The 16,193-nt window shown below is 39.3% G+C and overlaps 1 protein-coding gene across 5 annotated transcripts in view; it reads left to right on the top strand.

Annotated features, from left to right (window-relative positions):
* OGDH (oxoglutarate dehydrogenase) overlaps window positions 1-16,193 on the top strand; it is a 95,853-nt gene that overhangs the window by 50,047 nt on the left and 29,613 nt on the right. For 3 of the 5 annotated variants that reach the window (XM_020984051.2, XM_020984046.2, XM_020984047.2), the window contains 4 exons: window positions 4,315-4,359; window positions 9,906-10,021; window positions 14,202-14,356; window positions 15,423-15,569. In XM_020984051.2, coding sequence (XP_020839710.1) covers window positions 4,315-4,359; window positions 9,906-10,021; window positions 14,202-14,356; window positions 15,423-15,569 — 463 coding nt within the window. The remainder of the gene's footprint in view (window positions 1-4,314; window positions 4,360-9,905; window positions 10,022-14,201; window positions 14,357-15,422; window positions 15,570-16,193) is intronic. The other 2 variants (XM_020984048.2, XM_020984050.2) reach the window with 1 other exon arrangement.

Raw genomic sequence — 16,193 nt, 5'->3', positions numbered from 1 at the left:
GTGCTAATAAGTGCTTTATAAAGATAGTATCTCATCTGATCCTCACGACAACCCTGGGAGGTAGGTGCTGTTATTATCCCCATTTTGCAGTTGAGGAAACTGAGGAAAAAGGTTAAATTACTTGCACAGAGTCACACAGCTAGTAAGTGTCTGAGACCTAATTTGAACTCAGGTCTTCTGAATCTAGATGATTGAGGAGATTTTTTTTTTAAGTGTGGGGCAGATTTGGAAATATTTGTAGGAAGTAGCAGTGAAGAAGCCAGTAGATATGGAAAAGTTGGATATCAAGAGAGATGATAGGAGGGCAAGCTATCAGAGCAGACAGGAATGGAATTGACAGTTGAGAACACATCCAATTAGTGACAGACATGAAACTAAGAATAGTTTCTTACAAGCTACAAGATTGCATTTTTTTCCACATTTGTCCTTGAAAGGGAATAAATAGGGGTTCACAAAGGCAGAAGGTACCTTCCTGCCCAATCAACACCTTATCTCATGCCCCAAGCCCTACCACTATTGACTTAAATATTCATTTCCACTGCTTTTCAAGGCTGGAAGTGTGAGAAGAAGATATATTCGTTCCTATAATTCTAAATTGAAACCAGACTTTTTACCAAAGTAAACCAGAAAAACTAACCACTGTGTATAACCTTGTTTCTATGGGTCTTGTAAACTAGAATTTTTTTCTGCCTAATTCCTCCTCATGACATTTTTACACATTAGATATAGCTCAGTCTTGATTTAGTTATGATGTGAGTAACAGCCTGCTTCGAGGGTCTTTGCTGCAATTTCAGTTCATAACTTCTCAAGAGAAAGAAAGTACAAACCAAAACTTCTATAGCTGTGTTGGGGTTTTTTGGTTTGTTTTTTAAGGCAATAGATTCTTCCTGTCAGTATAAGAGTCTGACACCTGTATGTGTGAAATTAGGTACCAGAAGAGTCAAGTTTTCACCAGCTTGGCTAATTGCCCTTCTTTGAAGATCTATACTTTCTATAGTTTGTTTTTGTTTTTGTTTTTTAAGGATAAACTGAAAATTCATTACAGGTATTTCTTTGATTATAAACAGAAGCTACATAGCACTAGCCATTTTAAACCTTCCTTCCCCTCTCTCTGTTTACAATTCATAAAACTTCATTTTTCAGGTTTAGAAAATTGGGAGGGTCATGCAGTTTTTTTTTTATCAAGGAAAGACCTCTTTTGCAGAGCATCCTCATCATCTCTTGGTTTGTAGAAAATTTTCTGCTAAGGCAGTTATAAGTTTGGGTGTCTTTTTGAACCAGTAGGGTAATATGGTTTAACAGGAACCAGATTAGCCTGGGAGAGAACTCATTCTTAATTAAATAAAATGGGGCAGGGTGGGGGGTGCAGCTAGGTAGCCAGATAGATAGAGCACTGGCCCTGGAGTCAGGAGAACCTGAAATCAAATGCTGCCTCAGACACATAACACTTATTAGCTGTGTGACTCTGGTCAAGTGACTTAACCCCAATTGCCTCACATTAAAAAAAATTAAATTAAATAGTGTTGTGGGCATGGTTGTGTGACCCTTAACCTCTTAGTGCAACAGAGAACTCTCTAAAATTTAGTCTATAAGTATGGCTGTGGAGCAGGTGCTAATCTGAAGGAGTAGAAGAAAATTCTTCAAAGGGATTTCCTCATACCAATGAAATCACAGGTCTCATCACAAAATTTTGTTGTTGAAAGTGCTGGATGTGGTACTTGAACTTTTTTGTAGAAAAGTACTTGATAGGGGCAAAGTTGTTATTTGTTCAGATCCATGAAAATAGCCTCTTAGAAAGTTAAAAATTTGAAAGAGTAACCTCTTTATGTTGTAAGTGTTGAATCTAGCTAATTCCCATGCCATCTCAGGTGAGTTGGCTCCCATAGCTTCTCTGGGTTATGACATGAACCCTTTTACTTCACTAAACAACATCAAAGCACCAGAAACTTTCCTTAGCCCTCTGTTTCAACTAGAAATCTTATTACCTCGTAACTAGTTGATTTCTGTATGTTCCCTAGGTGATTAACAGAGCTTAGTTACCCTAATGCTGGGGTGAGAGGTTGAGGTAGAGAAAATGGAGAGTATGTAGAGAAGTAAAACCCTGTATTAGAACTAGAGGAAAATCAACCTTAGCTAGTTAGTAATTAATGGAGGTATAGCAAGATACTTAAAGCATAAGAGCTGGGGGGAAGGAGAGGAAGACAAGTTCATTTTTCTTCAGACTCTGTTCTAGATTAGGCATTTGCAAAATCTCCTGCACTCGCATCCTTCTCTTCTTGTCACTGTGCAAAGACAAGGGACAGTGTTATCATTTGGCCACTGCTTAGACATGTACAGTATTGCTCAGTCTCCCATGAATTTGCTCTCCTCTGGCACAGACAAAACCAAATCATTTCTTTATCACTTGTTGCCTTAGCACAGACTTCTCTATAACAAACTTTCATCATTCTTGAATCCTTGAAAGCTTTTGCCACGATTTCTTGGCTTCCTGATTTTGTCCTCTTTCCTCACAAAGCATATGAGCAGGAACCAACTTGATCAATAGGGACTTCTGCTTTTTCTAGCAAAAAAAAAACTTGAGTGGAATCCTCCTTGAGTCATTGAAGACTGTATTGTAGTCCATAGCATCGCATGACTACTCATCTAGAAAAGACGTATTCTTTTGGCATTTTTTTTAAAGGAAGAAAATGTTGCTGAATTCAAGTCCAGGAAAATACGAGTATTTTCTGTAAATGACTTAGAGTTGTATCTTCCAATGTTCTCTGGGTTCATTTTCTTCATTGGTTTTTGCAGTGTTAGTGATGTAGCATAAGCTCAGGGGAATTTTGTAATGTATGTAATGGCATGGTCATGAGATCTGATGCTTTGGATTGGATAGAAAGAAATCTCAGGGTTCTCCATCCTTAGAAAAGAGAGAATGAAAGTTAGGTAAGACACTGATACTTTAAGAAGCCTTTGGATTTCAGATTCTATGGAATAGAGGCAAGATTAGGCCTCTTTCCCAAGTCATATTGGGCTTTTGAGAGCCCAAATAAAAATCAGGAACACTGATTTCATTTCTTTAGGGTCCCCCTACTGACTTTCTCATGACTTCATTTGGTTCAGAGTTGCATACCTTTATTGTCCTTTATTTTCTCAGTGCCATTAAAATCAATCTAAGATGGTAGTGAAGAATCTCGCCATATTCTGTATTCCATATTCTATAGTCTAAGGTCTTTCCCTAAAATTGTAAGACTCACCTTTGACATCCAAAAGAGCATTCAGCTGCCCCTTACCAGTCTATTTTAACCAAAAATGCCCAGTTTTTAGCATCCTTGGAGATGGAGCTTTGATGACCTCTGAAGAGTGGATCTCGGGCTGCCTCCAGCTTCTTGTACCGCACTACACAGCTTTTCTTCTCTCTCTCTCTCTCTCTCTCTCTCTCTCTCTCTCTCTCTCTCTCTCTCTTTCTCTTTCTCTCTGTTTCTCTTTCTCTTTCTCTCTTTGGCTTATCATTAACATGTCTCACCAGGCTTTCTGATATCCAGGCAGCTTGAACTGAAGTATGGAATACTTTGTACAGCTAAAGATAATATTCTAATTTTCTCCCTTGACAGATAAAAGTTATTGAGGAAAATACAGGTACTATAGAATGCTCAGCCAAAAGCCCCTTGGGGAGGAAACATGCAGCTACCCATCTGTTGCTACAACATTCTTTTTAATTTCATTTTTGAAAATTCCTTGCCAGTAAATTTCTGTCTATGCTGGTCATGGCACCATTTTAGGAGTATCAGTGAGCAAGTAATCTTTCTTTGGAAGCCAATAATCTTCCTCTCTTTCAGAGTCTTAGGATTTAAAGAATGATTTACATCATCTGTTAAACTGACCCTGAAGGGGAAAGGGTACATCAAAAAACCCAAATTTTTGTATTTTAATTTTCCCTAATGTTTATTCAAAGCAACCTAGATGGATATATTTGACTAATTAAGAAAATTGCTTTAACATGCTTGGAAGTGTAGAAAGATGAGGGTTTCTCAAACCAGGCTGCCTGATTGCTTCTGTGCATCAGTGAGAACTGCCTCCCCTTACCCCCTCTCATTTTTATCGATCGAATTTCCAGCTGTTCTACAACGGATTTTCCATCTCTGTTTCCCAGAGTAGTCATCTTCCATTTCACAGAGCAAACCACTAATCCTTTTTCCTTTGGTGTGATTATGTTTAAAGTTATTTTAATTGTGCTTTCCCTGACTGCTTTCATGGTGTAGTGTTTTTAACTAACTCTTACTGTCTTTTTCCCTCTGCACTCACCTCCCTCCTTCTCCCCTCATCTCCCAGATCTCGCAGTTTTCCAGGAGCGACTCCGAATGCTAACTGTAGGAGGTATGCAAAGAACAAGTCTCTCACCCTTCTGGAGCTGAGGACTTTATTCAAATCGAATGTTCAACTTTTCTGGGCATGCACAGTTTGGGGAAAGTTGGCACAGCTTCCCAGTCATTGGTCAAGTGCTTTGTTTGCAAATTGCTTAAAAACTTGTTTTTCCCATCCCTTCATCTGTCACATGTGACCTCATTTTTTATTTTCCCATCCTTTGTGTTTTTGCAAAAGCATTTTCCATCTTCATGTAAACATCCTCATTGCTTCATCTTGAGCTTCTGGTCTTTGGCGTAGTGTCTAGGCCTCTTGGTGCCACTAGCCAAGAGCCAAGCAGTGGTTATGTTAAGTTCTGCATGTTAGTGGATTCTTTTCTCTGTGTTCTGTTCTGTGGCTCCTTCTCAGCCTGGGACTCTTCCAACTTCTGTTGTTCTGGTACCTCAGTGTTTGGAAAAGATTCTTTTCTTGGTGTTGCCCTTAATGTGAAGGACAACCAAACTGGTAATAAGAGTTCATTGGAATGGGCAGTATCCATCTCTTCCTGACTGAACAACTTTGGTTCCTGAGGTTCTCTTCATTTACAGAGAATGGAAAGGAGCAATGGATATAGAATTTAGCTCGGCTTTTAAGATAATCTTGGCCTGCCTTCACCTGCCATCCTGCTTAAACCTGTCAGTCTCCTCCTGAACCTTGGCCTTCTCCAAATTCCTATATAGGTAATCTCTAGTAAATTCCCCATCTATTCTTTATCGTGGTCATCACATCAGTAAGAATTTGATCTATGTAAGTACCAGAGTTTAAAATTTGACTGAAGGACTAAAAAGCAGAGGCCAGTCCTGTGATTTAGCCACAGCCCTAGGTAAAAGTCAGAGGCAACCAAGAGAATTACACATCTAAAAAACCTTTCCCAGGGATCTCAGGGAAGCTTGAATCTTCAGCATCTGTGTTCAGGTTGTCCTCTTCCCGAAAGAGATTTTCAAGGGATAGATACTTGGTTTTTTAATTCCATAAGCACACTATTATCCTTGGGCCAGTTTATTTTGGATCACAATGAGCTCTCCTCAGGAATGAGCTTTGTCAAAAACAAGTAAAAATTTCCCCAATAATAAATAAAACTGTTTCTTCCCCACGACCCATTAACAGTAGAGCAGACCATTAGAGTGAAGAGTCTCTTCCAGTCCCTCTCTTTCTAAAGGAAATGCCAGAGGGATGGGGGGCCAGAACTGGACTATTTCTTAACAAAAAGGGCTTGAGAAAGGTACAGTTTGCTTTAGAGTTTAAAATTTTATCCTATAGTACAACCTGCCTTCCAACAAGGCTGAATGAGAGAGAGAGAGAGAGAGAGTGTGTGTGTGTGTGTGTGTGTGTGTGTGTGTGTGTGTGTGTGTGTGTGTGAGTGAAAGAGAGCAAGCTCTTCTGAGTGAAAGAATTCAATATGGCATATGATTTTTTTAAGTTACAACCTTTTATTCCCTCTAAATATTTGCTGCAAAATTGTGACTCTTTTTGGTTAAAGTTCTATCACTTTATTATAGTGGAAAGAACATTTGATTTAGAGTTTCATGACCCAGGTTTGAATCCTGCCTCTGTTACTACCTGTGTGACCTCAGGGAATTCATTTAACCTATTTGAGCCTCAGTTTCTCCACCTGTAAAATGTTGGATTAAATAGCCTCTAAGGTCCCTTTTAGCCCTAAATTAATGAACCTATAATCTATGACCTTTTTGATTTCATATTAAGAAAGAGAGGGAACTTAGTGGTTAGATAAGAGAGATCACATGATAATGGGATGGTTTTCTTCATTTTCGGATAGCTAGCCCATGATAAAAATGAGAAGGAGATGAGAATAGCATGGCATATTGTCATGTTGTTGTTTAGTCATTTTTCAGTTGTTTGATGCTTCATGATCCCATTTGGGGTTTTCTTAGCAAAGGTACTGCAGTGGTTTGCTATTTCCCTCTCCAACTCATTTTACAGGTAAGGAAACTGAGGCAGACAGGGTTTGGTGACTTCCCTAGGGGCTCACAACTAGTAAGTGTCTGAGGCAGGATTTGAACTGAGGAAGGCAAGTCTCCAAGCCCAGCTCACACTCACTCCCAAAGCTGTAAGTTGCCATCTAGGGTTTTGGGATGTTTTTCTTTTTCTTGTTTTTATTGAGGACCTGTGATTTCATTAGGCTAGGGACTCCTACTAAGAAAACTCCCCCTAACAAAACAGTCTGCAATTTATAGGCTCAGAGAGTTGCCTGAGGCCAGGAGAGTCTGAGTGACTTGCTCAGGTTCATACAGACTACATGTCAGAGGTGGAATTTGAACCAAATTACTTTTTGTTTGTTTGATTCAGAGACCAGCTCTCCCTGTCCACCTGTATCACAGTGCTTTTCAACCTAGTTCTTATCATTAACGCATGCAGTTGTTGTAGATATGTTTATGCAGGTCCTGAGGTTAAGAATCATTCAGTTGACCCCCTGTGTTTTGTAAAACTGCTGAATTGAAAAAAGGAAGCTTTTGACATTGCTAGAGTCATCACAAAGACTATAACCAAAGCCTTCTGGTGAAATCAGTTTGGATTTTTAGAGTCTAACAAGGTCAGAACAGAGAGACTGCTTTGGTAGAAGCAGGTTACTGTATTAAACTCCAAGATGACAAGGCCTTCAAGTCCTTGTCCTTATTGGGGGACTCTTGAATGTCCAGGTTTTAAGCTATAACTAGTTCCAGGCTCCCTGCTGATGTGGTGCACACCATGCTATGCAGGAAGATCTTTTCTTTCCTGCTCCCTGGCCATCTGCATTAGGTGGGGAAGCCATAAGGAAGGTCAGCTTTCCTCTGAGCCCTAAGTTTTCTTCCTGACCTCTCAGATTTTCCCTGTTGGCCAGGGAAATCACGTATGTGTGTGCATGTGTACACACATATATATTTTCTTAGGAGAAAGGTACCCAATTATTTCAACAAAGTCTGGTAGGTATGATTCCTTTTGAACCTGAGCAATATCATCAAGGTTTCCATATCAAATGCTCCAGAGTCAGGGCCAAAATTATTGTATTTTAAGGCAGAATTCTTAATCAAATTCTCTTTACTTGGCAAATACAGTGAAGGTCTCAGTGTCCATAGCCATGACTTTTCATACTGATGCGATGATAGCTGTTGTATATGCCTGGGAGGAATCAGTGCCCCTAGCATTCTTTCTTAGCAGCCTGACTCAGTTCATTCCAGACACTAATAGTAGTGAGCATAAGTTTCCTATCCAGGAATTCTAACTGGCTTCCTTAGTTTGCAGCCAGGTAGGTGGCAGTAGTGTGATGGAAATGAACCTGCATGCCTAGAGGCCACTTGGAACTGCTTTTGCCTCAGCTACCATTTTTTCTGCACTCCTGCAACTCTACTCCCCAACTCCCTGCCTTTTCTCTCTTTGCTGCTGTGGGAGAAAACAGCCTGCTATTCAAAGTCCTGTCCCTGACAGATGTTCCTCTCCATCACTTTATCCCAAACCCACTCCTTTTCACCGCTACTTCTCCAGCTTAGCAAGCCCCTCCCTTTCATTCCCCTGGGGATTCAAGCCGAGCAGAATGAGGCCAACCACCTGGAGACTGTCATTCTGCTTCCCACCTGTAATATATCCCCCCTGGCTCTAGTATTTCTTTGAAGAAGGAAGAAGAAAAATTCATGCCCAGAAAGAGGCACTGAAATGGAAGATAGCCTGGGGTAATGTGCCTAAGAATGGTATGAGCCCTACAGTGGTAACCCAGGGTAGTTGAAGAAACCAAACTCCTCCTGGTATTCTGAAAGGCCACTGCTAATCCTATTCCTCTTCTCTTTTGCTTTACTGGGGGAGTCCTGCATCGTATCTACCTACCTATCTGGACTGCCTCCATGAAGAGGATCCTTACTTCTCCCCTCAGTATTCCCTCAGAAAAAAGGGGGGGATGAGGAGAATAGGTGACCTAGAGTATCTGTTGCCCTCCATTGTTTTTGCTACCACAGCCTTCACCAAGCCTACTTTGTCTGCTATTGGCAAGGTAAATTGTGAATTCTGTGTTTTTGAATTTGCCCTGAGGTTTGGATATTGCTGAAAAACTGTGTCTTAGGGCAGAATGCTTCATTTCTAGCTAGGCTAGGCTTCTTTAAACCCTCTGACAAGGTCAGATCTAAATAAATGCAATATCTAATGAGTCTCTTAACAAATGGGAAAAATAAATAAGCACAGAGGAACTGCTCTGGAAGAAGCAAGTCCTTGAGGGGGTGGGGTTGGAGGTACAGTGTCAAGATTCCAATTTTCCTAGCTAGTAACTCAAAACTTGTCTTCGTGGACGAGCAGGGCAGAGTAGTTCTGAATATCGGTTGTTTGAGGAATGTGAGCATAGCCTTTGTAGTAAAGATAGTCTTATCATATGCAATCATTGTACAAATTTCCAAGTACCTCTCCAACCCAATAGTTACAGTGTTCTTTTGCCCCTTTTTATCTCATGGAGACTGAGAATACACTAAGATGAGGAAGTAAATTATTCTACAAACCTGAGAGGATGGGCCCATTTGAAAACCAGCCACAATTTTATTTCAGGGTGATGATGTGAACTACGAATTTACTCTCAGTGTCAGTTTGTTCATTACTGAATCTTGCCAGTCAGTTCCTTTGAGAGTTATCCTGAGGGGTTGAGTAGTGTAGAGAAGGAGTTATTTTAAAGACATTTGCTAGTAAGTGGTACACCAAATTTTACATGAGGAAAGTGCCTGGTGGTACACTCAATAAGTATTCAATAAATATTTGATTAATTGGGAAGGGAAAAAAATCTGCCAGTCAAGTTCATTTTGTTTTTTCTAATTTGAGACATTTTAGAATGAGCTAAGGAAAGCAGGAATTTAGGGGGTTTGTTTTAGTTTTAGTTTTGTTTTAAAGTATTCCCCACTGCATTGTTCCTGTTACTTATCTCCAGTTTCTTTAGGGCCCATGGTTTCTATTCAGATTTTCTGATGCACAGCTTTAATGCCTGTTTCTTTCTGGTTGTTTTCCTATTTCATTCCTTATTCTTCATATAACCCTTTTTGTTGTCTAACTAGAATTACTAATCCCTTGTTTTTTACTCTCTCCCCTAACTATTTTTGAACCATTTGTGGCTAACTTGTTCAAAAGCCATTTGTGATCTTTTCCTTTCCACACCCATAATACCCCCCCCAAATGATTTGGGGAACCTGGAAATGTTTGTGGATATGGGATTAAAATAGTTACAAATGGCTTCCCTACTAGGAGCATTTGTACACAAATCATGTATTTATTGTTTTACTAGATTGTCTCTCTTAACCTTGCCCATTAATTTTTGTTCCTTGTTTTTGTTTCCCGCTGAATTTTACATTCCTGGCTCTGAATAATTTTATTACTTATTTTCATGCAAATTTGTTCCCTAATTATGTGTTTGGTCTGGTATGATTTTTTTTCTCATTTTTTTCTCCCGGGGGGAGTCCTTTCCCCCCTTTCCATAAATAATTGGTTCCTGTGTGGCTGTCCCGTATTCTGCAAATACATCTCTCTTCTGGCTTGTCCCACCTACAATAATCCTGCAGGGTTTTATGGATTGCATGAATCGGACCTGGACAAGGTCTTCCATTTGCCCACTACTACTTTCATTGGGGGAAAGGAGTCTGCCCTACCACTCCGAGAGATCATCCGCCGGCTAGAGGTAAGAGACCTCTTATGTGATGTGTGTCAGCAGCACAATAAGTCATAGAGTTATTCTTGGATCTCTTAAAAAAAAAAAGCATGGAAACCCCTTTTGGCCCTTCCTAACCTATAGGTAGAGTTCTGTTTTCCTTCTGTAAGCTAGTAGAAACACTTCACACAAGTAGGGGCTTGTTTGAGATCATAAGATCATAGATTTTTTTTTTTGTTAAAAATATCATTAAGTTTATAAGAATTATTTTTAAAATGAGGAACAAAATAATATATAAATAAATAACATAAAATCATAAACTCTAAGCTATTTACCTATTGATTAAAATAATATATACGTGATATATCCACATAATAATTTAGCAGCTCACATTTTATACATTGCTTTAAGATTTGCAAGAAACTTTATAGACATCATCTCATTTGATCCTCACAGCAGCCTTCTGAGGTAGATTCTGTTATAATCCCCATTTTATGGATGAAGAAACTGAGGCTCAGCCAGACTAAGTGACTTAGACATAGAACTGCATTATGGCCTAGTAAATGAATGACCTTAGAGTCAGGAAGAACTGGATTCCGGTACTTCCTCTGACACATAGTCGCTGTGTGGCCCATGAGCAAACCTCAGTGTCCTGGGCAAACTCCCAAGATTCCAAGGTACATGTTGCTAAAATGCATCAGTGGAGGAGGTTTCGACATTGGGAATTCCTTAACACTAATAGAATCACAGATCTAGACTAAAGAAGTTTGTGTCTGTGTAGCTGTGTGTATGTGTGAGTGTATGGGCAAACTCCCAACATTCCAAGGTACAGGTTGCTAAAATGCATCAATGGAGGAAGTTTCTACATTGGGAATTCCTTAACACTAATGAAATCACAGGTCTAGACTAAAGGGGTGTGTGTGTGTATGTGTGTGTGAGAGAGAGAGAAAGTGCTTGTTTTTTATAGTTATGGAGGTCCTCTTCTAACTGCTCTCTAAATCTCTTAGTGTATGCCTTTCTGTGTTTCAGATTTTTCATTGTAAATTTTACTTGATTACAATGCTAAATTTTCTGTGTACTATCTTCTGTATGTGTAATGTGTTCTTCTACTCACAACTTTAAAAAATTAAAGGTAGTATTGCCACATGATTTGCTGGGTTTTGCTACATCAACCTAAAAAGCTAAGAACCAACTCTGGAGAATGTCCTGCCTTTTTTAGACCAGGGATTGAAACAAGAATTGAAAGAAATTGGGTAATTCAGGGTCTCTCCCAAATTATTCCATTTCCATAACTAAGGATAAGAGTAGCAAATCGTTTCAGGAATATTTGACCTGTCAGTTCCCTTTGCACTTTGACTTATTCAGTGATAGAATTCAGATTTTTGTCACCAAAATTCTAAGGAGGGCAAGAGAAACCTCAGGCTTGACCTGGTTCTAGATCTCCCTGTAAGTCTCTAACAGAAACACTCACACATAAGAGGAGGATGTCAAGAATCTAAACTAAGTCACTTACTTCTTGGCTAAACCTTTGAGTCTTAGGGGGGCTCAGTATCAAATGATAAGTGCTAGATCAAAGAACTAAAAATTCACTGTGCTGTAAATTACAGCTCATGTTGATGAGCCTGGGGAAAAAATGAACTCTTAAGATGACTGAAGGGAGCTTTTAATAAGACTTGACAAGAATTCCCCTTCCCTTCAGGTCAGCAGTGATTTTGATTCTTGTACATCGCTAATCACTCCTATTATTCTCAGACATGTGCCGGTAGGTACATTTTCTGTCATCATCAGTAGCTATGGTGGGTAGGTACCCTGAGATCTGTCATTCAGATTGGCTTGAGAGAACAAGCACAGTAGGAGACTAAAACTCTATGAGATCAAATTAGCTATAAATTCTATAAAAGTATTATTAATGTCCATTGCTCCTGGGGTAACCTTCTAAACCCAGTTTAGGTGTCATCATCTTATTATCATAGATTTCATATGAAGGTAATAGTTATCTTGCTCAAGGACTTGTAGAATCACTTTGGGGGGCTAAGAGATATCCTTCCCAAAATTAGGCCAGTAAGCATTCTTCCCTCCTCTATCATGACTGTGATGCTTAGGCAAGGTTCTCTTATGCCACAAGTGAGGTGTGGGTTCTGATCCTAATGAATGGGAGGCATTTGATGGCTTCCTTCAATGCTCTAGGCCTGTTATTTCATCTGAAAAATCAAAGGGTTGGACTTGATGATTTTTATGGTCTCTTCCAACTCTAAATGTCTATGATTCTAAGAAATTGTACTGAGATGCTTAAAACTTATGTGTTGAAGAAGTCTCTTGAGTTTTGATTATCTTTGGTTTCAAGAGCTCATTTCCTCATTGCCTTACAAATACTAAGTGCTTAATAAATGCTTTTTGAACTGGATTCATTCAACACATAATGGATCAAGGACTAGCAAAATGCTCATTTTGACTTTAAAAAGTCTCTAGAGCATAGGAAAGTAGAGAAAGAAGGAGAGATTGGCTTGTTACCACTGCTTTCTCTCTCTTCACTGTCCAGCATGTGTTCTGGGAAACTGCAATTAATATAAGCTTTGAATCCCTAAGGATGACAGACAGGGGCATACCCCAGACCCCTCACAGCCCTGCAAAAGTATGCTGAAGAAGGCATTGTGCCACCCAGGTGAAGTTTCAGCATTGTTTCAGTTCTCTTCCACATGTTCTCTCCCCTTCTCTAGTGTTTATGCTTCTGTCGTGTAAATGAGATCTCTTTACACTCTCTCTTACTGTTTTTTTTTCCCCTCTTCATTCCCTTTCCTTACACCCTACCTTGTTGTACCCAAAATGTCTGTGTGGATCTTTCTGTCCTTATGTCTAAAGCAGCATGTTTCATGCATCCTGAAAATTTTTTGTAGGGAAATATAGAACACAGATTTTTAGATTACAGTGTATAAACAATGTTAGATGCATTAGTATGCTTAAGAACTGCACATACGCCTTTTATTCAGCTTACTGCATTTTAAGAAGGAATGAAATCCATAAGGTAATTCAATTCTGCAGCAAAGTTATGAGGAATGGTAAATGATGAGAGGCAAGAATATGAGCTATGAAACCATGATGTGGAAATTTAAAGGTATTTAACCCAGTTGGTAAAGTAAGCTAAAATCCAGAGCTATTGGAAATTTATGGAGGAAGAAATAATGGAAGGAGGGAATCCTACCTAAGTAGTTACGTGTTTATTTATACAAGGAGGCAGCATGATACAGTGGAAAGAGCATTGCATGGCTCTGGAGCCAGAGCACTTGGGTTCAAATCTCACTTGTGATACTTCCTGTCTTAGACAAATCTTGGACAAGTCACTTCATTTTCCCTAGGCCTTAGATTCCTCATGAATAAAATGAAAGTTTTGGACTAGATGAGCTTTCTGGAATTTTCTAACCCTAGATCTGTAGTCCTATGAAAACTAAAGAAGAGAAACTATGAAGGTTCTCCTGAAGAGAGGTAACCCAGGACTAACAGAAATGGAGTCAGAGGTCCTAGGTTTAAATCTTAGCCCTGGCTGTTTACTGACTCTTGACACTAGACAAGTCACTTCATCCCTCTAGGCATCAGTTTCTGCATCTGTAAAAATGAAGGGGTTGAATTTTACCATCTTTAAAGTCAATTCCATCCCTAACATATATTCTATAACGATCCTCTTGCCATTTCTAACCAGCACAACATATTCAGTGGCTAAGTGGTTTTTTTTTTTTTTTTTGCTTTAACGTTATGATGCCAAAGAAGCCACCTTCCTAGGGATGGAAATCCTCCTTGGAGGATTACCTAGTACATGAAGTTAACATAATCTGTTCTTGCTACCATAAATGTAACTGATGAGGAAGATTTTTGGAAGATGCTAACTATTGCACATAAGTGGTCTTGGCATGAAAGTAGTAAGCCACAGGATGGAAATTAAAGGTTCTGGTTGCCTCTTTTCACTGCCCATTTGAATCTCACAACATTTATTTGAGTCCCAGCAGATAATATTTTATTACCAAGTTTAGGGAAAGGGAGCTGGCCCTATCTTTGGTACTACCCCTTAGGTCACTCATTCTCTTCATGCCAGTGAAAGGAGGATGCATTTTAGAGAGTTGACTACCATGCTTTTGTCCAATTGAACAGTCGTGACACTTTGTCCTCAGCCAAAACCCCTTTTTAAGTACTTTGCTTTCCTTATGTGTTTGTAAAATAGATGGCTTATTGCCAGCACATTGGAGTGGAATTCATGTTTATCAATGACCTGGAGCAGTGCCAGTGGATCAGACGGAAATTTGAGACTCCAGGCATCATGCAGTTCACAAGTGAGGAGAAGCGCACTTTACTAGCAAGGCTGGTTCGGTCAACCAGGTAAACATGTCTGGTATAATATTACAGGCTGAAGCTCCAAAGACCTTTTATAGCATGTGTCCCCAGAATGCAAGCCTTTCAAAGAAATACATTTCCACACAAATGCATATTCTAAAGCCTCACAATCCAACTTTCAGTCATTGAAGACATAGAATCCATAACTTTACTTGAAATTACTGTTAGGACAGGAGTATTCCTTCAAACTTAGACTTGAATATGCTGCAAGATAGAGATTAATAGTTAAAATCCCACAGAAGTAGAGTTGAGGTGTTCATGAGTTAAAAGGAATGGCTAGAAATCTGGAGTAGTTAATAGTGGGGAAAAACAAAATGAAGGATGTAGAAGGGATAATACCACTTGCCTGGGTGGAAGGTAGTCTGAGACAGACTGCCTCCACACCTCAGCTGCCCAGTTTCTACATTCATCTACTACCTTACAAAGTAGAATTTCAGGCTCTCAGTGAACAGAATTATAGAAACATTGGTGTGAAAGAAGAGTTATTCTTGTGCTTAAGTCATCCAGCTCCGGCATTCTCTAATTGTTTGGATCTTATTTCCGGATAATCAGAAAATTCTCATGTGTTAGTCTATACCATTCTCTCTCTCTTTTTTTTTAAATTTTAATTAATTTATTTTGATTTATCAACAATCACTTCCATAAGCTTTTGAGTTTTAAATTTTTCTCTACCTCCCTCCCCAACACGGTGCATAATCTGATATAGGCTATACATATACATTCCTATTAAACATATTTTCACATTAATGATGTTGTAAGTAAGAATTAGAACCAACAGGACGAACCACCAGAAAAAAGAAACAAAACACAACAGAAGAAAAAAATAGCAAATAGTGTGCTTCAATCTGCAATCAAACTCCATAGTTCTTTCTTTGGATATGGATAGCATTTTCCATCATGAGGCCTTTGGAGATGTCTTAGATCCTTGTATTGCTGAAAAGGGTTAAATCTATCAGTATTAGTCATCACACAGCATGGCTGTAACTGGGTACAAGGTCTATACCATTCTTAAGAAGCTAACTGCAAGTTTACGTGGACCCTTGTCTCCCAGGTTTGAAGAATTCCTGCAGCGAAAGTGGTCATCTGAGAAACGTTTTGGCTTGGAAGGTTGTGAAGTGCTAATACCAGCCCTGAAGACTATAATTGACAAATCAAGTGAAAATGGAGTGGATTATGTGATCATGGGAATGCCACACAGGTAAACTGAGCAGAAAGGATGCTGTTGGACCAGGTGGGCTCTTTATAAGCCATGTCTGTCCCACTTAAAGATACCTGTGATGGGAGTAAAAGGGTGTGAATGGTATCTATAGGAAGATAGGAAGTCTCTTTTTGGTAACATTAACTATTGTTAAAATAAACTAACAGATACCTTAAGATCTATTTGTTTTAAGTAGCATTTAGTTTTCAAGTCCATCACCTGTTCCTCAGTACCATTGGGTACTAGATGATCCAGCACCTCATAAAATAATGGTCCTTTTCTATTTTAATTTTCATCACAGGACTACCATTTTTGTGCTTGCAGGAAAATGCCCTCTCAATTTGGAGGTTATTATCGTATACCACTAATTTTGCATAACTTTGTGTTAGAAGAAAGAGCCCTTCCTGTTATGACTTATATTAAGGATGTTTCTGTGTGGAACAATTCCTAGAGTCCTGGGATTAGGACTTTGGAGTTCAAAGATCCAAAGCTTTCCCAAAGTCACTAGTGGCAGAGCCAGCAGGGCCTCTGACTCTCAATTCCACTGTATCGTAAAGACTGAGATTAGTAGTTAATATCTCCTTGGAGTGGAGTTTGGGGCATTCATGCATTATAGGGGATGAT

This window comes from Phascolarctos cinereus, unplaced genomic scaffold (genome assembly GCF_003287225.1).
Source record: "Phascolarctos cinereus isolate Bilbo 61053 unplaced genomic scaffold, phaCin_HiC Scaffold_2;HRSCAF=192, whole genome shotgun sequence".
NCBI lineage: Eukaryota > Metazoa > Chordata > Mammalia > Diprotodontia > Phascolarctidae > Phascolarctos > Phascolarctos cinereus.
This window is presented reverse-complemented; position numbering and strand designations above follow the sequence as displayed.